The 27,907-nt window shown below is 41.3% G+C and overlaps 1 protein-coding gene across 5 annotated transcripts in view; it reads right to left on the bottom strand.

Moving 5' to 3' along the window:
* agrn (agrin) overlaps nucleotides 1-27,907 on the bottom strand; it is a 213,450-nt gene that overhangs the window by 123,953 nt on the left and 61,590 nt on the right. For 3 of the 5 annotated variants that reach the window (XM_088289716.1, XM_088289720.1, XM_088289718.1), the window contains exon 3: nucleotides 14,789-14,827. In XM_088289716.1, coding sequence (XP_088145842.1) covers nucleotides 14,789-14,827 — 39 coding nt within the window. Of the gene's footprint in view, nucleotides 1-14,788; nucleotides 14,828-17,126; nucleotides 19,042-27,907 lie in introns of those variants that run through there. The other 2 variants (XM_088289719.1, XM_088289721.1) reach the window with 2 other exon arrangements.

Here is a 27,907-nt window from a genome sequence, read left to right as displayed (position 1 = left end):
CCTGAACTTTACCGTGCAATATCCAATTCCTAAGCCCACGTTTTGTGTGGAAGTCATAAAAACGGAACGCCACGCCTACCTCTGTGCGAACCTTTTGTTTCTTTCACACATACACAGCTTCTCTGAACAATTTGAACTGGCAAGCGCCTCTTAAGCGTCACCTTCCGAGTTCAAACTGTGAACATAGCCTATTCATTTTGTTTTGAATAGAGCAGCTAAATGGATGTGGCATACAACAAAAGGCAGTTGTGAAAGTGGGCAAGCTACTTAGTGCTGAAGCAACACAACAGAGACAAAAATACAAATGCAACATTGTTGTTTTGACTGCCACTTTCCATAAATTAAAGTTAAAAATGTCCTAAAAGCAAACAAAAGGCGTACGATCTATCGTTCAAGTAATTGTCACTTGAAACTTGTAATACTGAGCGCTATAGTAATTTGCAATACGTTGACAAATGTTGTTGGACAATGTTTACAATGCCAATGAAGTATTTTATATATTTGTTTTAATCAACTAGAATAGTAAACCCGAAAAAATGTGTCCCTCTCTAGCGCAAAATTGGAGAGTTTGGACGGCCATCATGCTCATCCCAAGACCTGAACACAGTCAGTCTGAAAGGATCAATTTTGGTCTTTGCTTTGCTTTTTATTTGGCTTTTGGGGGGGAAAGGAACAGCCTAGAGATAAGAGAAAAAGAAAAATATGCATAAGAAATTAACAGTAACCAGGCTCTCTGTCAAATAGAACTGCAGCATCAACAAGACGATGCATATTTTGTGTTATACTTAAAGGGTAATGAGATTTTATTTACACAATTAAGCATGGTATAAAATCAAACATTTGAGGTACACATGAGTCATGCATTATGATTTCGATTTCATTGAAGTTCTAAAAGCTCTGGCAAACTTTTGTGTAACAGTTAAGACTGGCAAAACAGTTTCTATTAATTCCTACGGGAAAACTTTTAAAATCAAAGAAATCACGGACATGAGAGGTTGCCTGGCACGACTAAAGGCTCATCTATTTGGACCAATATATTAATGGCATAATAGTTGAATTTAAGAGATGATCGAGACACATTCCAAAGGTTTTCACGATAATAACCAAAATCAGTGGTTCGGAAAAAATTCCATGAGAGTGAGTAGAGTAGACAGACAAAATCATACAATTCTAAATATACACAAAGGCAAGAAGGTCATACTCACCTTCCTTTGCTAAACAGTTTTGATCAGATAAAAAGCCAACTTATATATATAGGAGGACAAATGTCATCCGTTAATGAGGCTACCTCGTAAAAAGCCTTGGAGGTAAAATAAGGGGACAGCAGTAAGTGGTTTACTGATGCTTGTGCATTGAGTGTTTGTCATCGCACGGCGAGGCGGAGTGGCCTTCAAGTAAAGATTGCATCAGATTCACTTTGCATTTAATGGAGTGCCATAATGCATTAAGTACAATCTTTACCTTCTAAATATAGGCCGACTCATATGCTGAGCTGCGTTGGTTGTGGATATATGAATATCGGTGTCGTAAAGAAATGAGCGGCAATAACAGCCTATGTTGAAGAAGAACAAGTGAGCACGCAATTGTGCATGTCCTCCGTTTGCTGTGCTGCAGAACATAACCGTCAAACAATCCATTCATTGCGCAAACAAACCAACGAAGCATTCAACCGTACACCCCGAGCCATCAATCCATCACATCGGCTTTGTCCACCGTATCGATGAAATCAATCTTGTCATTTTATGTTATACATTTATTCATTCATCCTGCGATCATACTTCTATTTATCCAATGTGACGGATTGATTTTGTGGTCATGGTGAAGGATGGGGGGAGGATAGAGCTAAAAAAAAGGCATTTATTTAAACAAAAAACAAAAAGGCAAACAAGGCCCGGGGACTGCTCAAAATATAAAATAACAAGAGTCCAACAAATAAAAATTCTAAATAGCAAAGAAACTCAAGGAAAATAAAACAGTCACCGTGAAAGGTAAACATGACAATTGACAGCAAAGGAACATCAACAGGGAACCGACAATGAAAGAAACTCAAACTAGTCGGATTGTCCTGGTTTCGATCTCAAAGCCTTCGAGTCAAATGTAAACAACAAAAATGGCTGATTCTGATCAATTGTTTGCTGGTCTGGCTCATCACAACTCATTTTGACCTTCAGCAAACCTGACTCAGGTAACATCATATCTTCACAGTCAGTACAAATCATGCTAAATATTTGTTCAGAATCTTCTAAATCATGTTTTGCCCTCATAGTCTCTGTCTCCATGGTGTCGCCATTGTCAAGTGACGTCACATTAACGTTGGTCACTGAACTTCTTTTTTTCCCGACTTTGCAAAACAGACTCCCCCGTTTGTTCGACTGCACTTTTCCTAGTCGGAAGTTGGAAAAGTCCGACTTCCCACTTTCCTTGAATACAGCATAAATCCAAGCAAACTGACGAGACAACAAGGAACCTCGACAAGACATGAGTGGCTGGAGGGAGTTGATTGACACGAAGGACCCGGATGATGAGAACAGGTGGACTGAAAACGTGACAATGTGAGGCAAGGTAGCTTCATTTGTAGAGCACTTTTCATACACAAGGCAACTCAATGTGCGTCACAAATTATCAACATGACATCCAGTGCCCACCAAATACATTCATGAAGGCATCATTCATCAACAACCCAAAACTTGCATACATTACCCAGGAACCTCCCCTGACCTTGAATCCCCAAGATGACCAGGCTGCAATGAATGTGGAGTGGGCAACATTTAACACAATCTGGTGTTACACAATATTAGTTACAATTATTTAAGAGTCCATCCATCCATCCATCACAGCCTGTAAGATCTATACATCAAATCAATCAATGATGACTCAATCCATGAAACCCAACCATTCACGACTCCTCTCAATCTTCCCGTCCACCCATTAACCGTGCCTTCACCCGCCAGAAATTCATCACGCACCCACCACCCACTGACAATCGATGCAAATTCATCCAACCTAACCTTCTCCCACCTTTGCATCCATCACCGGAAGCACGTTTCATTCTGGCTTCTTTGCACTCACTCACTGCTGCGTACACATACTGTACGCAAACACATTAAACGGCAAGTGCAGGTGCAGGTGGGAGCTGTGGCTGGACCAGTCCATGAGGCTTTTCCTTGGGTGTGTGTGTGTGTGTGTGTGCGTGTGTGCGGGTATAATAGCAGCAGGGCCGATGGAAAGGGCATCATGAATAGTGCATTAGGATGGGTAGGGTCAGACTCTTCAACGTCTGTAACCTCTCAGCTGATGATCTCCAGCTGGTTTGGGAGGGGGGGTCTTGACTGGTCAGACATTAGTGCGTGTGTGCGTGTGTGTTTTTGCACGCCTGTGTGTCGTCTTTTTCTCCAAGAACTGTTCCATATTCATTTTTCACCCATAACCGGAGTATTGAGTGCCACATGAGGCCATTTACATCCTGAAAATTGGGCTGGAAATTATAGGGGTGAAATCGGGGGGTGGGAATGCGACCTTTGAACCTTGCTATGTATGTGAGCATTAGTGCGGAGGATTTGTTGAGTGTAAATTGAGGCTTTGCTCGATAACACAAACACTAACAAAGATTGTTTTAATAAAGCCCTCCTGGATCACGTTTCAATCTTCGGTCCGTCCGCTGATGAAAAGATGAATGGACACATATCACTCTCTTTTGTGAGTCTGATCTATTTCTCTTCTAATATTATTGTGTTCCACACTGAATAGTGTTTAATAACAGTCCAGGCAGGCAGGTAAACAGCTTCGACCGATCTGTTCCGTCTCAGAAATGAGAACAATCTGAAGCGGGTCAGAGTTGATGCCTTAGCTCGTGCTGGAAAATATACGCAGGAAATTACACCAATGGATGAAATACAAGAAAATTATAAAATTGCCATCCACAAATGGGGCTCAGGCTGCTTGCATTGTATGAATACTAAACGACAAGCAATTGTTTTATATTAGGTTATTTTTTTGAACCCAGAAGTTTTAAAATGACTTTGGGCGAGAGACCAACCAACGGCGGGGCACAAAGAACCATCCAACACTGACGTGCACATCAAAGGACAACTTCTAGTCTTAAACAAACCTATGCCTAAACCTCATAGATAACTCCTAGATAATCCAGACAATCATAAAACGAACATACAAAAAAAGCCAGCGCCCAGATTCGAACCACCAACCTCAGAAATGTGAGGCGCATGTGCCTTCTTTCAGTTTTGTATCTGCAACCTCATCCAGGTTCTTCGAGCCAGCTTGCTAAAAAGTTTCACGAGAATCGTTTCCAGTGTAATCTTCCTAACCAAAGAGTTATTTCTTTGCGCATGCTAAAAGTGAAATATAGCATGACCGTTTCACAGCACTGTATGTAATGATACTCCCTCATGCACAAACACACCCAAAGAGTTCTTTCTTCACTTTTCTTTGACACCTCAGTGTTTTATTATTCATCTTTCCACGGATCCTCTCTGCACTCAGAACTCTTCCAGTCTCCAACTCTAAACAGACTCACACACTCACGTACACACTCCGCCTTCAATAATTGATACATTTCCCAGCTCTCTCACTAAAAATAGCCTGATCATCTTTGCGTTATTCAGGATGCTTGCCTCTCCACAAAGTACCAAATTCAGACTGCATGGACTGAAATAATGCACAACCACATTTATGAGCAACACACACACACACAAACACACAATGTGAGAGATACAAGTCCTGAGGACAGGAATACTAATAACAAAATGTTTCCCAAGCACATCGAGCTCCTGTTGAGCCCTCGGGCAGGAGCACAAGAACGCAGCAACCCACCCAAACACTCACAAGCAGCCAATCAGACGCAATATTGTCTTATGCAACGCACGGGCAATCCTTCATAATCCATCACTATCCTTGAGTCTCTGTCCAGAGAGCTTTAATAATTACTGGCATAAAGATGGACTTGTAGTTCCAAAACTGCAAAATGTATTCAGAATTTGTATTCAGCCGGTTCAGCTCGGAGCCAGGCTGAAAAACATTTGGGAATATATTAGAGGACGCACTTTTGTTTTCCAATTAGTGAAGGTGAGAGGTGCTTTTTTTGGGGGGGGGGATAGATTTGTGTTGGTGGCTTTGTTAGTGAGCAAGATCATGCAAATAAATAGCGATAAATACGTTTTCTGAAAAACTTTGTGATGACGTTGCCCTTGAATTTGGGTGTAAATATATTTAAAAATCCAAAGGGAATAATTACTTGAACAGTTTCCCCTCCCCAGAACTGCAATCTTATGACTCCAACATTTTTTTTGAGGTTTTCATCATGACATTAGAAATGCTACTAGCCCGGGATGGGAAATAAATCTGTTGGTGATGTGTTCCTTTTTGGCATGCTACCTCTTTTTTATGGCTTTTGACATAGCAACTCTGTCTTTTTTTTTTTTAAACCCAAAACCAATATTTACAGCTTGATGAAAAGCAAACTTGCCAAAACTATCTTCCGATAATTTGTGCTTTGTCCATTAGTGGAATTGGACCATTATAGTCTAAGGAACCATATTTGGTGACTTCAACTCTTGTCAAATTGTACACCACATGCCTCACTACATTTCATTTGCTCCAGCCAATCAGCAAAGAAAACTAAGCATAACTATGAAAAAGTTGTACTGAATTATAACACAATGTATATTTGAAATTATATACATTTTTATGTGTAATCTAAGCATATTGGGTGCTGGAAAAAGCATCCAACTGTCTTCCATAAATGTACGAACATTATTACTGGTAGTATTAGTTGTAGTTGTGCTGGGAGTAGGCGCAGCAAAAGCGTTTGAAAAGTTCCAGAAAGAAATTTACCATATTACAAAAAAAAAAATAGTCTGTGTTGTGCAAATAAATAAAGTGATGAAAAGTAGACAGTAGGTCGTTAACAAGTATTTCAACTTGCAGGAAGAATCAATCTAACCAGCAAGGCAAATATATCGTGACAATCTGTGAATCTTCCAAAATGACTTTTATCTTCCCCCAGTCTGTATTTATGCTGCGTTCTTATCTCCGATGCGTCTCAGCAGTACTACAACGACGCATATTCATCCTATCTGATCCAAATGCATCGCGTTCTCCCCAACAACAATATCCCGGGCAAAGGTACACCGGTCACATCCAAGTGTATCTTGGCAAAACCTCCTGATATTTATTTTATTTTTTTATGTACGATGTGCACTTGAATCTAAAATTTGCTTGAATAAGCATGTCGAAATGTACTCTGAGTCAAATCCCCTCTCATGCACCTAATGGGCTGCATGTCATCTTGACAAGTGTCTCCGCTGACTTCTCTCTTCTCCTTGCTCATTAAAACTCAATGAAACTAAAATACTCCTTCAAAAAAAAAACGGCGGCGTTTTGACGGCAGCTCTGACCTTTACCACTGTATCTTTTCACCCTTTAGTAGATGGAGGACAATTAAATGAAACCTGTGCATGGTATCAACCTGCCACATAACTAGTACTGAGTATTGACTAGTAGCTTTAGTAGCTGTTTAAAAGAGGCAAATATTTTCTGTCTCTCAAGTGGAACTTGGTACTTGTAATGTGCCATTCCTTGCAGAGTTGCAGAGAAATTAATTAAGTAGCATTTGTGGCAGCATTTTGTGTGTGCGTGTGTGTGTGTGTGTTGCATTCTCCACTAATATATTGAATTAGAAAACACACACCCTCTACACTAGTGGTCATTCACATGCAAAACACACCTAATAGGGTATGTGCGGCGCAGATGAGTATGTCGATTGTTGCGCTTCTGTGTGGAAATATGGTGCCTTCAGCGTAAGCTAGATAAAAACATTTATGTTTATTAAATCTGATTGTTTATTGTAATACTAATTAATTTAGAGCAGGGGTGGGCATACTTTTTGATTGGTGGGCCACAATGGGTTGTAAAATTTGACAGAGGGGCCGGACCAGGAGCAGATGGATGGAGTGTTTTGGTAACCTCACCTCTTCGGAGAAAAAAAACAAACATTTAATTTTAAATGAAAATGAATGAAAACATTTCAACTAAATATCTGTGTTTGACACACCAGAGTATTTAGAAAATAAAACATGAACAAGGTTTATTAATTTTATTTTTTTCAAGTTTGGCGGGCCGGATTAAAACGTTTCACGGGCCGCATGTGGCCCCCGGGCCGTAGTTTGCCCACGCCAGATTGAGAGTATTGTTAGTGTTTCTTAAAAACTACACAGTGCATAGTTTGCCTTGCATTACGACAGTCGAGGTAATGAGAAGGCCCGAGGATTCAGACTTGCATGAACGTGAGAAATGCTCACGTACCCTTCTACCACAGCTGATTTAACTCTGACGTATTCAATTAATACCCAATATCAAATCATCGCATGTAAGTATCACTTGCAATCACACCCTCATCAAATTGAAAAAAATAAATAAACCGTGCGATGATTAAAATTAAATGGGGGGGAAAACTCAAACTCAGACCTCAAAATAATAAACTCGTTACTGGCGTTAAGGCGATGTGCTGACAGGAAGCAGCTGTTGCAAAATTGGAGCCTCCTGACACCAGTGGCTAATGTCACAGCTAATAAATCACACATTGAAGCACTCACACTGTTATTCCGCAAATTGTATGTGTGAGCATGTGCGCGCCTGTGCGAATCAGCTGTCCGGGAAGTCCGAGCAACGGCAATCTAGAAACACCACCTGGTCAAGCGCAGACCTCTGCCAAGGCTGCTCCAGCAATATTGCAGACTACAAATGTATCTGAACTGGGGTCACCATGGCAACAACACAGATACATTGCTTTTCTTATTACCAGCCTGGACAGCATCAACACCGTGCCAAAGCTGTTATTCTGCTGTCAAGTTATTACCGACCGTAGATTTCAAGTTACAGTACATATATATTTATATCTCCTTTAAGGTAGTAGTGCCGCTCCAACACAAGATGTGCTCTATCGCTATAATGAGCTTGGAGCAAATATCCATTTTCAGTAAGTGTAGCTGCTTCCTCTTCTTTCAAAGAGCACAGATACACAGACGGCACTTGCACTGCTGACACTAACTCCTAATTATAAAGACAGAGGGGGGGAGGCTTAAACTGGAAGAGTTTAGCACTACCAGCGTGCCTGCTCGCTGACTGTATGCGGGGAGCTTTCTATTTCTCAGGACTTGTTTTTATGCCTGTCACATTATGACCATGAGCAGCTAACTCTTCACAGAGTGAAGCGCAGTTTAAATGAGTTTGTTGGTGTTACAGCGCGGCTGTTTCATAGGGCGTACTTAGTAGCTCCATCAGCAGAGCTGTTTTTTCTTTTTCTTTTTTATTGCGTTTGGAGCGACGGCGGCTGTGTTTCCAACAACATTGGAGAAAGATCGCTGACATCGACTTCTGTTCCTTCTTAATTTTTTTGGAACATTGGCAACCGCTTTGTAATGTGCATTACCAAATGATGTATGTCTCGCCTATTCTCCGCACATTCAGCAATTTGTCAGTCTTCAGTGGCAAAAACTAACCACATGATAGCTGTGACGCTCACGAGCGGATTCAAGCCGAGCTTGAAACGCAACTCCAAATCCATATCAGTTTTAGGGGAACATCATTTTAGAGTACAGGTTTGTAACACACAGTAAGGTGCCATGAGTTCCACGCGTCCAGAGTAAACAAGCCCCAGGGATGTTTATTAAAGCCATTTTAGGCATGGACAAGCGGGTAAACAACATAATGTGTCTTGATCGTCGCCTTCGCTTCAGGCTGGCTGTCACGTGACAGCACACAATATGTTGCCCCTCTGCACAAATAGCAAATATATTATTTCCTTATTGACGTCTTTCTGTACACTCAAATGTGAAAAGAAAATGTGTAGCAGAAGCATTAGCATAATTGTGATTTAGCAGCGTTCTTTCCTTGACTTGCTCTTGCTTTTTTTGCTGCCATAAATATTGTTAGAGAGGGCAACAAGCAGCATATACTGGAGTGTGAGTGTGTTTGTGCTGTGGACGGGTTGAACGTAAATGGCGACAGTCACATGCCGCTGTGTTGTAATGGTGAGAGGCAGAACACATTGCGGTTGTCACGTTAGCCTCTGTGAAAATAATACAGTTCATCACACGAAAGGAAAGAAAATGATCATTGCGCCGTGAACAATTTCATTAATAAAGACAAAAGAGTAACTGCCATGTACGGTAGCAATCACAAAAAAATATATAAGTATAGATAAGGAGGATGAACAACCATGCCTGACTGCGTACGTCCTGAGACTTAACATAGCTTTAGCGTAGCTAAATGTTCAGAAAACTACAACCGGTCGCCATTAATGCTCTTGTCCACTTGAGATTTTCTTCAGTAACTGAAGAAGCTACTGACATGGTGTTTTTGATTTTGAGAACATGATTATGCTTTTTGCTCACATGAGCTCATGTTTCATCCAAAATATTGTGCAGAACACTTTTCATACTTTCACAGGTTGAAGTGGACAAGATTAGGAATGTTCATTTGAATTTTGGGAGGGGGGGGATCAGTCGCTGTTTCGGACAACAGAAGTGACAACCAAGTAACATTCCAATGCTTATTAATTCCCACCCTGCTGTGACGTGGACAGCTGAGAAGAAAATTACCAGCCGCGATCCAAAAAGAGCTTCGTGCCAATTCGTCTTAAATCTTATCCCCCCCAAAAAGCCCTTAAATCAGAGAATACACGCGCAGCTAGTTTTCACAAGGGACACGCTCATTTTAACGTCGCTCCAAGTAGTACATTGTGTACATTTCATGAAGGTGCCGAAATGACACAGTTAAATTGATGCGAGAATGTGTGCAGTCCAAAAAACTGTGCAGCAGCACACAATTTGAGACTTAAGCACCCGGGAGAATATGCCAACGATGTTTGTTGTTGACCTGAAGGGTTTTGTTGCTCATTCTGCTAGTTCAGATAATAATAATAAATATATTTTGGGAAGTAAACACCGGAGGATTATTTTAAATATTATACTGAGGTCTGAGTATGTACTACAGTTCTATGTATCCCCAAACTTGTATATAATCTCCGCCTATTTATAAACAAACCTCTTTACTTTCATTGTAACTATTAACAGAGAGCATTGAACTGCAGAGCTCTGTCTTTATCGCAAGACCCAAACCTTCAGGACTGTGCGTGCGTGAGTGTGTGAGATGAGTTTTCTTTTTTCCCCCACCGCTCTAAACGCTTAAATAACTTCACACTGCCTCATTATGGAAGACATTGACTGTGATGGAGGACTCCGTTAACAACAGGAAATCAGAGTACGATATATTGTTCAGCAACATGGTGACATGGCAAGACATTTCCTTCAATCTAATTATCATATCTTACCCTAATTAACATATTAACAATGACATTCGTCATTCTCTGCTTTTTTTTTTTTTTAACCACGTCTGTCAACACGACCCAGCAATTTAATTAGAGCCATCGCTGCCCGAACAACTCTCATTTGAATGTAATCAACTAATTATGATTAGTAAGGAGGAACGAGAGGAGTCGAGATCGCAACATGAATGAAAGAAAACTGCCCGAGAATATTAGCACTTGTTAAATTTGCTAACAACATATATATCAAGGTAAAATGGTTACTTTCACCGTGAACCACCATGTTGAGTGATAGAAGCTTTAATAAGCAGGTAGGAATATTTAAATATCCCACCCTTACAACTTTTGTTATTTTTCTTTAATATATAAATATATTTATGAACTAAATGATGAACAGTTCTATAGTTACCACAAAACTTCCAGGCTTCTGCAAATGTCAGGAGAAGACTACTAGAACAGCTAAAAATTAGTTTGGTGTTAATCATTTCACCTATAAGAGCGTGAGGACACATCTCACTAGTTTTTTTAACTTTACCTTTTGATTTTTTTAATTAAGTCATATCGGTGATATAGGCAACAATACCTTAAACCGTTTTGATTGGCGAGCCACAATGGGTTCTAAAATTTGACAGAGGGGCCGGACCAGAAGCAGATGGATAGAGTGTTTTGGTAACCTCACCTCATCGGAGAAAAAAATACATTTAATTTGAAATAAAATGAACAAAGAAATTACAACAAAATATCTGTGTTTGACACCCCAGAGTATTTAGAAAATAAAACATGAACGAGGTTCATTCATTTCACGTTTGGCGGGCCGGATTAAGATCTTTAACAGGCCACATGTGGCCCCCGGGCCGTAGTTTGCCCACGCCTGCCTTAAACTATATAGGTTGTATAAAAATATTCATCCGGACAATTAGCAGTGTTTTTCCTTTCTTATTGCACTTGCAGTATTTTGCCAGCGGATCTTAGTGAAACTCAGGAGAATGGACGACTAAAGCGATCAAAACATTTGTAGACATGTTTTGACATGCGAGGTTAATTCATTTGAAACTGACCGCTACTTCGACTCTAGTGAATGAACCTCAAAACATGACGCCTAGGATGGGGTCATGAAATGAAACAGATCAGCCCGACCAAGAGTTTTGTGTACTTTCAGAGGGCATTCAACTTTGTTTTAGTGGAGTCAAGGCCTCCACGGGGGTCAGACGTGAAAAGACTTTTGTGAATTTGTATTTGTGGTGGCACAGCATACGTTTGCCAACTTAATGTGAGACTTTCTCAGCCAGTAAACCCAGCCTGCCTCTGAGATGCAGAAGATATTTTGTCTCTGTTGTGAGAAATCTATGATGTGAAAAGATTTAATTAAGATAGGCTGAGGAGTCATAATTAATTCCGCTCCTCTGTGAATCTCGCGTATTGCCAAGAACATAGGAAAGACTCAAGCAGAATAAATTGCAATTTTGTGTACGTGTGTTTAAATGTGTGCCCGACCTCCTCCCGTCTGTGCTTTCTCATGATGCGTTTAGGTTTTTGTATTGCCCCTGAGCTGACAAAATTGGCGATAGTGTCGTGTTCAAAGTGCAAGCAAGCATGCAGGTACATTTTTTTTTTTTTGCAGGTGTCCCACCGACTTTGATCAAATCTAATTTCAGTCCTACAGGGTATACTTTGCCCGTCAGTCAGAAATAACCACTGCTGTTATACACCAAAACTGACTGCTGTCAGGAGAGCTGTTTGCAAAAGTTTGCAGAGCTCCAACTATAGATTTGTCATCCGAGAAATTAAAGAGTGATCGATCCATGAGTGAGATCGGCTGATCAAAATTCTCTTACCGATTAGATGCATGTTTAAATTTCAGAGCTTCAATAATAAAAGATGATTAATCTGTCAATTCTTTTTTTTTTTTATTAATTGATACAAATTTGATCCAAATTTTCCATTACTTTTTTAATGCAGAAATATTAGTTCAAATTGACAAAGCAGTGAATGCACAAACATTTATTATGATTCCGTTACTGGTTTGGTCTGGAACATGTGCAGTGCGACGGAAAGCGTGAAGGAACATTCTTTTCCACGGAAAGCACTTCGAATATAAAGTCTAAAATTAACCGATTCACTGCTAACCAACTTTCTTGGTGGCTTTTCCAGAAAAAAAGGATAATCTTGCATAAAACAACCAAAAATATTGATCTGCTTTGTACCAAACAACTTGAGAAGGCGGGGCAAACTGACCTAATTAGTGGATCGGTCACTTTTTCACCCAAATTGGGTTCTTGTGTTTTTAGATTGTATTATTGAATAAAGCTTTGCCTATTATAAACGATTCTTTCTTAATGTTCGATTCTTTATAACGTCAGCAATGTGTTTTACCAAAATGAAATTTAAAAAAAAATCCTTGAAAGAAAATAACCCCTAATCAAAACTAATCCAAATACTTTATCAAAAGCTGCAGGCAGGAAGTTGCACAAGTGCTGCACCCTGGAGGTTATTTCCACAGAACCACTTGCACCAAAATTAAGAAGCGAGCTCATTTGTTGTCGTCCATAAAGAACTTTCTAAAGTACACTTCTAATACCCCAAACTGGCTTTTAGCGGAGCTTTCTATCTTTGGCCAAACATCTAACAACTGTCTTATCATTAAAAGACAACAGGCAGTAAAGAACATAGCTGAGCCGAGCTAATTAAATGCTGTTTTGTGACTTTTATCATTGTTGGGACTGGTGATTATAGGTCATTCATCTGGCAGGGAGGGAGACTTCACATTCATCTGTGGGTGGTGCGCAGCATAAATATCGAAGAGCTGGAGTCATTTGTCCCCCAAGACCAAAGATTCTCGCGCTGTAATTCGCAAAAGAATTCCTTTATAATCTGTGAGGCGAAAAGGACGTCTCCGTTCCAAAACAAACTGGGCTGTTAAAAATGCACGCTCCCTGGTATCCTCATCTTTGATTTTATGTAATTAAGAAGCAAGGAGTGGAGTGTCCTTGGCGTGAGGACAGATTCTGCGGAAGCCCTGCTTGTGCTCTTTGGACCAGATTTGACTAATGGCATGGTTATATTAGCCGTTGGATGCTGGGGAGCGTCTTCTAAATCACCCCTCCACGACTACTAAACCTCCAAATAGTGGCCAACTCTTCTATTGAGGCAGACTGTAATTGTCTCACTAATCTCCCCAGCGTTAAATGACCCACAGAAACAGCGTCCCGCCGGACAGGCTTAATCCACTGATTGGAGGCTGGCCTTTTTGTTTTCCTTGGGATATTAAAAAAAAAAAAAAAAAAAACATAGGCTGCTGATGGAAAGCCTACAGAACTATTGGAAAGGTAATTAAGAGCTAGCAGCAGTTTTTAAACACTTGACTTGTGCAGAAACAAACGGTGCCCCCAGACACGGAAAATACATGGCGAACGCTGGGCTCGGTCCATCAGCGGGATTTGATTTCTTTTGTGCGGGTAAAATTAGATCAGTACAAGGCAGGCTTCCCAACTGAGACTCACATTCTGTCACAATATTTGCTTTTCAAAACGTGTGCAACTGTTTGATGTCATTAAAATGTAAATAAATGACGTTTGGCGCACAACATCTCAATAAGCAGAGCTAGGCGGAAGGCAAAGTCAAGAAATGATCAACTGATCTACTTGAGCTATCTCTCCAGAAGGTGAGCGGCCCATTAGCGCAAAGAGGACAACATCCTCTGATGGACAGCGTTCTGTCACGAAAATAAACTGGCCTGCGTTGGGCAGGATGGAGCACTTAATGTATCAAAGCAGCATTCAGCAGCATCAACTATCTGGCTGGAATCATTATACTCGTTCGCCCTTTAGGCCGCCAGCTTTGGTGCCTACCAATAAGCAGGATGATCCATTACCTTTAGAGCTTGCAAAAGCCCAGCCCAAGGCGTTGAAAAACTACACAACGAAAATCTATCAAGCACTAGCACACTGTGCTACAGCTGATAAATATTCATGCCAAGGCTTGCAATAAAGATGTGTTGGCTTATGTTAAACGTTGAAAAAAAAATGCAGAAAACAACTGCAAGAACACTATAAAATGGGATGAAATATATGCATGATGACCCTAAAAGTGGACAAATGCTGTATTATGCTCATATTATACGCGAGTATAGAAACAAGGCCCTGTTGACAAGTATTAAACAGAAGTCCAACTTGCAAAGCAGATCCCATTCATTTGATCTGAGATCCATTTAGTGACTTCAAGAAAAATGTCCAGATCATTTCCATTTGTTAGCACATTTACGTTTACAGCAAATATATCTAACTCACATTACCATGAAATGAAGGAGAAGGCAAAGAGCAATGAGGACGTAAGGTAATGAGATTGATCCATGCTCATGTACATTACAATGACTGCAGACAACTTTCTGGGCAGAGTTATCTGTAATATCTGCAAAAAAAATAAAAAATAGTGGTCAACAATGCGACTTACCATCAGGAGGCTGAGCAGGTGTAAAGTGAGGAGGCTTGTCTGAAAGAGATAAGAACAAAAATTACTTTTTTGAAACCGTGCAGCAAAGATTGTGTAAGTAAGACACATTTTGTCAACAAATGACTGTTAAGGTTTTTGTAAATGATATACTGGATCGGTGTTTTCGGGTTACAGGGCATGGGTTTATTTGATTGATGTGTCACAAAATGTTTTATTTTGGGGTTAAAAAGTAACATTTGAGAGATCCGCTTGTATTTTTCAGAATTGAACACAAAGAAGATGAAGAAAATGAAGAAGAAGCCTTTACAGCCACAATATGTCTGACTTCAGACACCAGACAAGGTCAGCATATCATGAATGTTTAAAGGACATTTGTCATTGCACAATTAATAAAGTTTGCCAACAATTTGACTCTAAAACATTTTTTCCATTATTTTCAATGATAAAAAAAACTGTTTGGAAATACAAATGAACCTGAGGCCGACCACAAGACACCAGCATGAATTATGTTCAACCTCGGAGGCATAATGGATCGAAACGTCGCGAAACAAAAAAACACGTGGCGTGCCCCTCAATGATGCATGGTTTAAAGAGCACCAGCTAGCTGGAGTGCAGAACTCAATAAATCCCCCATCAACACTCGGATGTCTGTCTCACTAAATAGAGCCCCCTAGTGGTCCGGGCTGCCATTGCAACACATTTCACACCCTGACACCCGTCTGCACTGTGAGGGTTAGCGAGGACGATAAAACACATCAATTAAACCACCAACATGACACATTTATGCTGGGATGCCCGGACTTTCCAAGAATCCTGAGACGGGGCCGACTTTTAAATGGAGACTGACTGAGAATTGCTTGTCAACAGCTGGGGGCTTCTGGGGAAGAAAGAGAGCGGGAACAACAAGAGGAGAGTGGAAAGACGATGCCGGGGCTTGAAGTGAATAATGAAGTGTCTGCTGAAGTCGTGTCCCAGTCACTCATGACGGGAGCCTATTCCATTGGGGTGGGGGACGCTTTCGAGAGAGGCAGACAGCGCTGTGAGATGGCGCGCTTATGGAAAGGGTCGGGTCAAAAGTCTTGGGACACACTTCTTTAGTAATTAAGCAAAGTTTGGTTACAATTCCCCTGAACACACTCCATTGTCACTCCATCTTTCCTTTCCTCGGGTTTTACCTGTTTGACAATTGTGCTGATATTCCAAAATCACATGACCACAGAAGATACACACAGACGTTGAACACTTTGAGCACACAAACACTCAGCGAGAAAGGCGACGTACAGTAAGAAGCAAGGAAAAGGGAGTAGAAGCAAGTGTTTTCAAAAACATATTAGACGTCGTACTTTCTTGACACAGTGGCTGCCCGTGTGAATGTCACCGCATGAACATCATTCGGCCAATACCGCTCGTGAATCAATACGTGTCTGAGTGTGACATTTAGCCAGTGAAGGGAACACGTTTGTTGATGTTTTTGTGTGCTTCACGTTCTCCTTTGAGGTGTAGCGAAACACGTTGACAGCGTGCGTGTGTGTACGGCAACAGACAGTACCGTAGTAGAATCAGTACAATCCAGGACACATTTTCAACCTCCAAACACACACACACACACACACACACACACACCGATGTGTTCATTTAAGAAGTGCCAACTGTGTGAGAAATTCTGTCTGTCTTGAAATGAGGTCATACATTATTCGCCCTATCCCAGTTAACCCCCCCCCCACCCATAAAATAATTTAAAAAAAAATGCAACATGAGGAGCTAAGCCTAGCACGGATTAAACAGCATAGAAACAAAGTTCGACTGACAGAGACAACTGTTTTTTGGCCAGCTCAAAAACTTGTCTCCATCTCGCAATAACATGAATCGTCTTCTAGATGCTTTGACAAAGCAGAAAATTGAGTAGACGCTGAACTGGAAAAAATTACTTTTAAGTGAAGGTTTTGAAATATAGGCATGGTAGCTGAGTTATTATTGTAGAAACTAGAGAAATGGGAAATGCTGTGATAAAAGAACCAATGTCTTCATTTATTATTTGAAGTCTCACTAATTTTTCTGTTCCCATTCCAGTGGTCACTTTCTGGAGCCCAATCAAGATTGTGTCAAGATCCACCATCCTCCCTCCTATTGGTGTCAAACTACTGCATGAGGTGCTTCAACAAAAGGGTGCGATAAAATAACAGTTTAAAGCGTCCTCAGTTGCGCCCCTTAGTCAACTGAAGGCAACTGTACTGCTGTGCAAATGAAGTTTTTCCGCTTGCGTTTTAGGTGCAACAAGTAAAAAAAAGAAAAACGGAGTAATCAGGCGAATGCGGGATTCAAAATGGTATAAACCTACAGTTGTTGAGGAAGAGGAGCACGGCGAATCCCAGCGTGGACGTGGCCAGCAGGATCAGGCAGATATTGCAGGGGATCATGAAGTAGCGCACCACCAGAGACACCTTGTGATGGTACCTCCGGTCCCGCTCCGGCGGTGTTGGCGAAGGATAATGGCACCCGGCCATGGTCCACTCCATTGACCCCCGTCCCTCCAGGGCGGCCGAGGAGACAACGGGGCGAGGAGGGCGTCGAGAGGCGCCCAAAGTCCCGTTGGAGAAAATGATGGCGGTTGAGTAAACGATGCCCAGTGAAGAAAGATCACCAAAAATGGAACTGTAATGGTCCGGTTTTCAGGGGCGTCTCCGGCTGTCAACTCTGACGGGAACGCAGTGATTGTTTGTGGCTGAGAATTGTGGCTGCAATCTTTCAGCTGTATCCAGGCAATGCATTTTTAAACACAATAACATCCACGTGAGGGGAGAAGGCTGGACAGAGGAGGACTTGTTGGAGTCAGCCCACCACCTGTCCATACTACCTCGTACTACCTACATCCTGTCGTGGCCGCTTGGGAAAATCCTTTCACTGTGGAATATGTATGAGTGGAGAGAATGTGTTAATACTTACAGTGAATATAAAAGTAGGACAGAAGTGAGTGGAGATAATGAGGTTGTAAATATGCGTATGACAGTGTTACACTGCTATGTCTCTGAGTTATTGAGAAAAAAATGGTTTCAATTGTAATATATCCACACGGAAAACTTCACCTCCGATGGGAATCCTCTCGCGTCCTTAAAGTGACCCTGACTGCTGATTTGTTGGTTGATCAGGGGGATTCCCTTTTCCAAAAAAGCCCTCTGCCTCCGTTTCAAAAACCCTTAGAAACGGAGCCAAGGTCTGGTGTTCACCAGAATTTCCCTAAGAGCCAGGGATGTTATTCCAACCTCTCCACGGAATTTCGGAAGGTCTCGCTGTGCTCATGAACAACAATTTGCTCCTCTAACTCGGCGCAGCTGTTTCATTGTATCCCGCGGACGAGCTGGTCACGGTGAAGTGATATACAAGCGTGGCACATGAGAACCTGACACCAGCGCTGGCGCGTGTTTGTTGCAGCCGATTAGCAGCTGGATGCCTTAAAAATCAAAAAAAGGAAGAACATATGCTATGGCTTGTTATTCTTCCTCTTCTGCACCTCTCCACATCTTAAGAAGTGTTCAAAAGCGAGAAAAGTTGAGGAGGAGAAACAAGTTCAACGCCCGGAAGAAGAAGAAAAGTGAAGCACGGTTAGAGGTGGAGATTTGTGGTGCTTCCCGACAGCATATTACTACCCCCAACTAAAAATCACAGCAATCAAAAAGAGAGGAAAAGACTCTCATTGCACCCTGATCCGATTAATCGTCGTGTTGGGCGAAGGCTCCTCACAGGAAATAACTTCTTCACTCTCTGCCCGCTTTCATCAGTTTATTGTCAGCTGTTTTTTTACGCTTCCCTGAGCATCCATTCCTTTGGATTGTCTGGGTCAATGCCTGGTGTCTTGCCCCACGTGGAACGATGTATCCCTTCTCTACGGTGGATCCTCACAGCGGTCAGCAGCCAAAGCGACAAAGCAGACTCTGGGTGTTCATAGCAGGCTTAATCCCGCGGCAGCAGGTAGCGGTCCCAGTGTCAACACCCTCAGTCGGCTGAGGCAGCCGCGAGTGAGCCAAGTCGGCGCACAGATGTGGCAAGAGAGAGAGCGTGAGTGAGAGATGGAGGGGTGGGAAGTAAACGATAGGGGAGGAGGAGTGTTGCCAAAAAGCAAAAAAAAAAGGGGGGGAAAAAAGCTCCTCACACTTTAGTCCGCTGTATCAATTTCTTCCCCAAGAAAAACAAGAGCAGCGTGTTGCTGGTTTCCCAAACACGCTCTTCCTGGGCGCACAAGCCCTGAGCCGGTGGAATGAATGAGTCCAGAGAGAGAGAGAGAGGGGACGTTGGACGAGAGGCTGTCTTAACAAAAGGGAGACGGGAGGAGGGGTCGGGAATCGAACGAGCAAGAATAAAGGCTTGCAGAATAGCGCTGTCGTCCTACGGGAGGGGAGGGCGGCAACAGTGTAGCGGCTAAACAAAAGCGATTCGAGGTCTTGGGAGATGTCAGCCAACTCCATTTGTTTGGAGTCTAATCAAAAGAATCTCTTGTACAAAGGTGTTTTGACAAACCATTAGAGCGAGGTTCGCCAATTGATTTTGATTAGCTCACTGACAGGTCAAAGCATCGGAAAATAAAGTCTGTCTTTTTTTTATATGCAGTAACATTCAACTCAGACGGACCTTAATTTATGACAAATAACCAAAAAATGCATTACATTTCACAGGAATTGTGCTAATTGTAACAAATTTGTGATTGTTTAAGAAAATGAAGACACCAGCTACCAACTTTCAATTTCGGTGCCATTTTGCCATCTTGGTACTATTCGCATTTGAGAAAGCTCACTTGGGTTTGTCTGACATTTATCTGCTAAGTCCGAAATTAATAATCATGCATAACATTCAACCATTAAAAAAATATTCATTTCCATCCTAGATAATAATAATAATAATCTTCATCAAGAAGCACAACAAGTTATCAGCATCAGGCTGATCCCAGCATTATTTGAATGTATCAGGTACTAGCGGAGGCAGCTGATACCAGCCATCGATACTCAATGCAAAAAAAAAAAAATATGCAATTTGCCCCTGGTTATGGGGCATGCATCAAACGGTATTCAATTTCTTTGGAGAACACAAACAAGCAAAGCACTCGACAGGCTCATCTGATTGCCATTCGGGGGTTCCGCAGAGGTGTGCATGAACCAACTTGTCAGCAACGAAATCAACAGCGCCTCTGCTGTTTGCAGCTAAGCAGTGCACTCCGTTTTGCCTCAACGCAAACAACAGTCAACAATTCTGCCTCGCCCTGATACAAATATTCCCAAATCATCAGGCTTCTCCTATTTACGTCTCGAGCTAAATACAAGAAGTGTGGAGGCATTTGCATCCATAACATAGCGTTAAATTTTTAAAAAGGTATTTTTAAAAAGCCATTCCTCACTGCTCGCCTAATGCGATAATGAGGTCATGCTATGTTTCGTCTTGGAATAAACTCAACGACAGCAGGCGGCAGATGCGAGGCGGGATCCAGCATCAATTATTTATGTTTCTTCACTCTCTCATGTTCTGTGTCTTCTCCAGCTCCATCTCTGCCTCCATCTTCATTCCTGCCATTCGCATCCCCGCCACACATCCCAATATACCCCCTCATCATCGAAATCCCTCACCTAAAGGTGTCTCAGCAGCCTCTTTGCTCCTTAACAGCCTAAACAAATAAAATGGGGGTGAATGAAAAAGAAAAAAAAAGGTCATTATTGTAGTTTGTTAATTGACTTCTTCACTTTTACAACTGTTGATATGCACGAAAAAAAAAAGGGGGAGCGACCGCATCCGGTCAATGAAATGCTTCATCCTCCCAGTAGAGGGTGACAAGGATCTGGCGGGAGCCCTCGTCCACATCAAAGCGGAGCCGCTTTGATCCATTTTTAATGCCACCAGCACCGCACAAGGTTAACATCTCTTTCATGAAGCCTTTGAAATTACAAATACTATTAAAGGAGCCAAAGGAGCTGCTCTCCCCCGGTTAATGATGAACATGAAGATGATGACGGTGAGAGGGGGCGAAGAAAAAGTTGCGCGCGTGTTCCAGTTTGAGCGCCAAGAGAGACATTTGTCGAGTTCAATAAGTGATTGGCAGTGATGGGTCAATAAGGCGCGTGGGCTGTGTGCGTGTGTGTGTGTGTGTGTTTGTGTGAGTGTGCGCTTTGTGTGTCAAGGCTGCTGCCGCTGCTTTACGACGCTCACAACAGCTGGCCGTGCTGCATGATGATTTCTTCAGCGAAATGTTGCAAGGCTTATCAGCAGTGGAAGCAAAACTGGCCTTTCAGAATCATTTTAAAGAAGACAATGACAGATGAGAGACCCCTAACGTCATTTGGATGACGTTAAACGCCCCCCGGTGCAAGTCATTCCATTGTGAGTTTCATCATCATCGTCGTCGTCATGATTCTCTGGGGGCACTCTGTTTTTGTTTTTTCGAAGGCAACGCAAGGAGGAAATCTCCGAGAATGAATGTTGTTCAATAAAATGATGTTTATCCGTTGCGGGTGTATATTTTCAACTTTAACGCATCAACAGTAGATTTTTAAACCTCCCCTAAATCGTATGAGAGGCGCCAAGGCATCGTTACGCGTTGATTTCCTCATGGTCAAACCAAATATTTGCAGGACTTGCAAAGCTGCACCCTGAAAGCGAGGATTTTTAAAGTAGAAAAATAAGTACATGAAGATGACTAAGCACACGAGGGATGTATTTCTTAAGAAGCAGCATTAATTTTCTGGGTTAGACCGGGTCAAAGCTCTTCCGAAAGTATGGAGTCAAACTCGTTTTGACGGGTCTACAGGCTTGCTTGTGGAAGATTCCATTTCGTCTGAGGTTCTGTGACTGTTCCGAAGCTTGCTAAGTTAGTTAATGCTACAACATCAATCCACCTCTCATCTTTCAATCAAGACCTCTAAGCCACAAATGATGCTTTTGGGGTCATTAGTTTGACATGTGCTGAATCCCTCGTGTGTATTCATTCCAATCATCGTTAATCTGTCCTACGACACAGCTTTAACCTCTGCTCAACTACACTTTGCTTTAGCCTATTTGAAGGCCTTTTACACACACGCACGCACTTAGCCATGATCGCTCATCTGTGTTAACTCTGCTCCATATACATTTTAGCCCGTTTATGTGTGGCAGCACTTCTGCTGCATCACCGCAACTTTTCCCACGTTGGATGATTTCTCATCCTTATGTTAAGTTCTTATGAGCAAGGTGGCTGTTGCCGAGGTTCACTGGGCAGAGGCGTAATCATATTAATCACGAAGGGATGTAAATTGCATGTGACTGTTCTCCCGTGCATGACTGGAAATTTGGAGGGAATATTTGTCGTTTTGTTCAATTATATTGTGCAAGGTGGTTTCTGATGGTAAAAACTAATTCAAAATCAAATTAATTTGCATATTGTTAAAAGGTTATTCTATTTGATTTGATTAAAACAAATTGTTCAAGGAGTGTTCAGACAAAACTTTGCCAGCATAGTGGCCAGACCCGCTTGCAACATGACCTCAATGGAATGTATTGGAATGAGTTTTGTAAACCGTAGAAATCTGATCCAAAAGACATTTTCTTAGTGAATGGGGCACAGCATGAAATTCCACACTAGGACTTTGTATGGCCGTGTGCATTTATCATCTTGCTTTCATTTGCACTTTTTGTGAACTGATCATGAACTCAAATTTAACATACTAAGTACAATCCTCAAAAGCATGAAACATGCTTAAAGAATAATACTCATGACGCAATAAATAATTTGGAAGTGCTCAGCATTAGAGCCGAGTAACGGTAAAAATAGAAATAACCACTGACAACATTTTAGCATCTCCCACTCATTAAAATGCATTAAATTTCATATACAAAACAAGCTAATGTCAGAAAAGAAGACAATAGCTGATATGACAAAGGAAGAGATGACACAAATAAAATGAGTTAACGGCGTATAAAACAAATTAATGAGGGCGACTGAATAACATTGAGTTTGAGAGACAGAAAGGTGGGGGAGGGGAGACTGATTGGCTGCAACAATAGCGAATGTTGACACTTGCGACTGGCATGTGATTGTAGAATAACTTTAGGAAGCTTCCAAGCTGGGAAACTAAAAAGGCTGGAAGGTCAGCACTGAAAAAGGAGGCTGAAGGACGACACAGAGGCCGGTTCTCGGAAATCAGTCAACGGCGATCTGGCACGACGTTGAATCCATTGAGACGACCAGTCATTCAAAACTGGAAGCTGACCTTCCAAGAACGAAGCAGCTAGTTTATCCATGACGGTTTAATACATCTGCTCTCGTCAATATTTATAAAAACACAGAAGGTGGTACCGTGTGAATTAGCTTGATTAAGCAATCTGTGGCAATTGTACTAGTACAATAATTGTAAGAAAAAGTGCTGGCCCCTGATTGGTAGACAAAGAACGCACCTTCCACGAAACAACAGGAATGGAAAGTAAAAAACACAAATTGCACCATGAAATGAATTCAGATGGATTCAAATCAGTGTTGACGTAATCTAGCACCTGATCAAAGTACCCAAAGCAGGCTAGCTAGACAGTTTAGCTCACTAATCACAATTATTCACTTCAACGAGCCGACAAGTCTCATCTTGTGTTCTAGTGTAGCGTGTTTTAAGATGGGAGATCAGAGCTATGCTCCCAAAATAGATCAAGCATTTCTTTGTGTCACGGATTCTCTCACTAGTTATTTAGGGATATACTTGTATAATTTCAAAGTGACCATGCCACCAGTCTCATTTTTGTTCAAACATTTTCACACGTTTGTAGCGCAATGCTAGCTGTATGCAGTCGTGTGACCGTTATGTCACAGTGTCGTAGAGTGACACAAGTGTGATGTTGGTTTCTTCTACGATGAATAAAGATCCTTAGCACTTGGAGTTTTTGCCCTCGCTAAATGACAATTTTAAGATGTGAATGGCTTAGTTTAATTGACATCAAAATGCCCACTGGGAAGCTAGCATGGCTAACCGCGATTCTCATTAACAACCAGCTTATTTTCGTACCCTTGGATATCTGAAGTCTGTCGATGCTCTACAGACCGTTCAAGTCGAAAGTCCTCTGTAAATTGGCCAATTAGCTATCAGTCAATTTAGACCTTTAAACATAAATGTGTGGTAGGGGAACTGTATAGTTCGTCTACCTGTTTGACAAATCAATTCAACCCGAACATCCTTAACTAGAAACGTACCGGATCGATCCATAAAATAATCACATTTACTGAATCTACGCCAACTTAAAGCTTCATATACCACCATGTGGACTTGAGGAGTTGGAGTCTTCATTATATACATACCGTGAGTCACCTGTCCTCTTAAGCCAAAACTGCTTTGGCCAAAGGAGTGTGCTTCTATTCACAGATGACAATCAGTGTGGATGCACAAAGTGAACAATTCTTTCATGCACAGCTCCTGTTTTATTTTAATGAGTGTCACGCCTGGCAAAATATTCTATTTTCCATTCCAATTCCATCAAAAGCCCTTATGTGCAACACCCCCCCCCCCCACACTCTTGCTCGTCAGTGTTGGTGCTTTCTCATTGTTTGCATGCCTGGATCTTTCTCTGAACATACACATGTAACACAACCATGCTGTATCGCTGATCATCGTTGTCCTATTGAAACTGACAGCGAGAAGCGCTTTCGTAGCAGTACCCATTCATTTGCATGTAGAGAACAGAGTCGCTCTAGTTTCCCCCACCCCGTGGTTGCTTGCTGCCTGTCGAGTTGGATCTTCTCAGATAGAGAGAGAGGAGCTATATTAATTGGCCAGCTATGTTGAGATTCAGTCTATAAATGAAACTGCCATAAATTTGACTTGCATATGCTCATGTTGCTCTTTCAAACGGGACCAGTCACTGTAGTTTCTGCGCTCATCTCTTTCACCCTCATAATTCCAGTTCTTTCTAATAGCGGTGCCGTCTGGCAGCATGCTGGAATTGTGCCTAAATGGGGAAATGGCAATTATTGTTGCGGCAATCGCAGAGACGGCAAATGAATGGCTTGTTTAGCTGCATTTATTCAAGCTTAACAAGCGTTGGGAAGGGTTAAATTGAAGCAATAACAGATACAGTACAAAAAGTGAAATACAGTGACCATTTGCGACTTGGTGTGAAACTGGAAATGGATTTTTCACATTTTACAAGAATCATTAGAAAACATGAAAATAAATAGACCATTTTTCCTCCATGCACAACGCATGCACTCGGTCAAAGTGTTCTCACAGGAATTTGCAGTGGGAAATCAGTGTTTTGCCCCTAAAAGCGCCCTTTTTTGATATCATCTAAAAAGCATTAGTGGTTAACCGACGGCGGTTCGAGCGTTATGGTTATGACATTAAACCACTTGCTTCATAAATATTGACTGAAGACGTTTATGTATTCAACTGTAGAGAAGCCAAGTTGTCCACTTGGAGGAGGATTGGATTTGTTCAAATGCACTTTGATATAATTCTAAACATTATGATAATAATAATAATTAAAGCAATATAAAAACTATAGTACCCACACAAAGCATCCGGAGCACTTTGTGTTTGAGTATTGTTTTGAAAGCAAGAGACATTTTTGGCATTGTATTTGTCCATATTTCTGTCTTACAGGGTGTAAGAGTTCCTCACATGAGCGAGCCATTCTTTTTTTTTTTTTTTTAGGCTAAAGAAATTCCTAAATTCTGACCCTTTGGTAAAGAAAAGCACAAAGCAAAGTAATTCATTGGTCAAAGGGACTTGCATTGGCTTAAATGTTGACATGTTGGTCAATAAAGGGAAATGTGATGTTTGACGTTTATTTATTCATTTCATTATTAAACTAGATGAAAGCATGTTCTGGAGAAATTGCGTGCGAATGCTGAAGTAGAAATTATGGAAGCATGTTGACTCATCTGGAATGCTTTGGAATCATGAAATAAGAAGAAACTAATATTGAATGATCTGGAAGGATATTGAACAATGTGGAATCGTGGAGATATATGGATTAAAAATGGAATTAGGTGAAATGGTATTGAACAATTCTGAATGATATGGAATGTTTTGGAATATTATGTCATAACGTTGAATGATCTGAACAGTTTAAAATTGGTCATAAATTGTGAAAATAGGAGGGGGAAGAAAATTACATTTTTGTTTTTAATTTTGAATTTTTGAAGAAAAAAAAAAAAGGCAGTTGGACTAAGATGAACAGTTCAAATTGGTTGGTTGTTGATCATGTCAGGCGAGCATGACAGTCACTACTGGATCTTTTTTTTTTTTTCAATAAGTCTCCACGTCTGCTGGCAACAGAGCAACCAATAATGGCGGCGAGAGACACTTGTGTTTGTGGACAACACAAGACTCTGTCATATATGAAAAGCAATCATAAAATCTTTACTTTAACTCAAATGTTACGCAGTTTTTAAAAAAAATATTTTATGTTACATGTAGAGGTGTCGCAGTTTTTTTTTTAATTAGTTTATTTATTTGATGTAGTAAATCAAAATATACAAATAAAACAAGCGGAGATATAAAACCAATGCAAAGAAATATATCTCAGAAATATCTGATTAAAGCGTGTCGTCACCAGCAGGCGCGCAGGCCCCTGATACAATCTTCCAGCCCGATCACAGAAAGAAAGAGGCCCCCATGCAGCCAACACACTCACATAATCCAGAGTAGTTCTTTAAGAGTGGCGACGTACTCTGAACATCACACAACAAAACACACAATGACTTTGCATTCACCAGAGAACAGAGAAACATCAACCGGCATGTCCCTCTTGTTATTCTACGAGGTGTTACGAGGTACACGATGAAGAGAAATGTACTGGGGGCAAAACTACAACAGGGCTGAAACGCATTTGATACAATGGGTGCTTTTCATGGTTTTCTCCGGGTACTCCGGTTTCCTCCCACATTCTAAAAAAAATGCACGGTAGGTTGATTGAACACTAAATTGACCCTCGCTGCGAGTGTGAGAACGGATGGTTGTTTTGTCTTTGTGTGACCTGCGATTGGCTGGCAACCTGATGCAAATTAGTCAAGCTGTAACATGCCAAGGAGTAAATATGGAAGACCCTCAATCCCCTGACTTGTTAATATTTGTTAACATGCCCTGCTCCAACAGATAGAGTATATGTCAAGTCTTTCATGGCATATTTTTGTAGTAGACTCCCTGCTACTGTGTAGTGGAAAAAAAGCCACGAGTCAATTCCGCATCCCCGACCTTGAAAAAGTTATTCGGTCATGCAGCTGAACTCAATATGAATTATTGATTTAGAACTTGGGTTCATTAAGACAATTATTGTTATGACCTCTAGTTTGTCCAACACACAACACTACTGTTGAATATGTGCAATATTTGGGGTGAAACTGTTTATTGATAAACCACGCTACAAATTCAAACGGTATAAATTAGCCACTCATATTAAGTACACAACACAGGAGCAAAAATATGGATGAAAAACTGAAATAATGGCGACAACACCGTAGAAGAAACAGAGGAAGAAGTCAAACATGTTTGTTACGGGGCTCGGAAACATCAAAGTGAAAACCGAAAAAGTGAGGACATTTGTCTTTTGTAATTGTAATTTTTCTTTTTTTTTTTTTAAATTCAACATAATTATCCTGCGTGTTGTCATTATTCTTGTGTCTAGCATAGTTTAGTTGTGTAAAGTAAGTACTTTGATGTGTAAAGCGTATTTCTCTGCATGGTTTCCAGGTCCATTGTGACCATGGGTGATTCTTCAAGTGTGATATCTGTTGAAAGCAATTTTTGAAAGAAAAAAAAAAAAGGTTCAACACATTAGTGTTGAATGAGCAGCAATTTGTAGCATATGTCCCTCTCTAGAAGCTGACAGAAGCTTTATGTGCACAATGACAGAAAGAAGCAATTCCTATACGAGCTTCTCTCTTCATCCAGAGCACGGCCAGCAAGACTCAACAGCCAGCGAGCGCCTATACATCAACTCGTCTGTCTTCCACAAGTGGCAGGGGCGGAGTCAGAGGGAGGTCAGCGGGCTTTGATATTTTATTTCATTTTACGAGCAAGTGCATCACAGCGATGTGCTTGGCGTGTTGCCGGGGCCACGAGCCACCTTATCCATTATTCAAGTGGCTTAACAAACTGCTAAACGAGGTAAACCAAGAGGAACAAC

The sequence above is a fragment of the Idiotropiscis lumnitzeri genome, chromosome 3 (assembly GCF_059441095.1).
Source record: "Idiotropiscis lumnitzeri isolate Australia: NSW breed Sydney's pygmy pipehorse chromosome 3, RoL_Ilum_1.0, whole genome shotgun sequence".
NCBI classification, from domain to species: Eukaryota; Metazoa; Chordata; class Actinopteri; order Syngnathiformes; family Syngnathidae; genus Idiotropiscis; species Idiotropiscis lumnitzeri.
The sequence above is the reverse complement of the archived record's forward strand: the minus strand, read 5'-3'. Positions and strand labels throughout refer to the sequence as shown.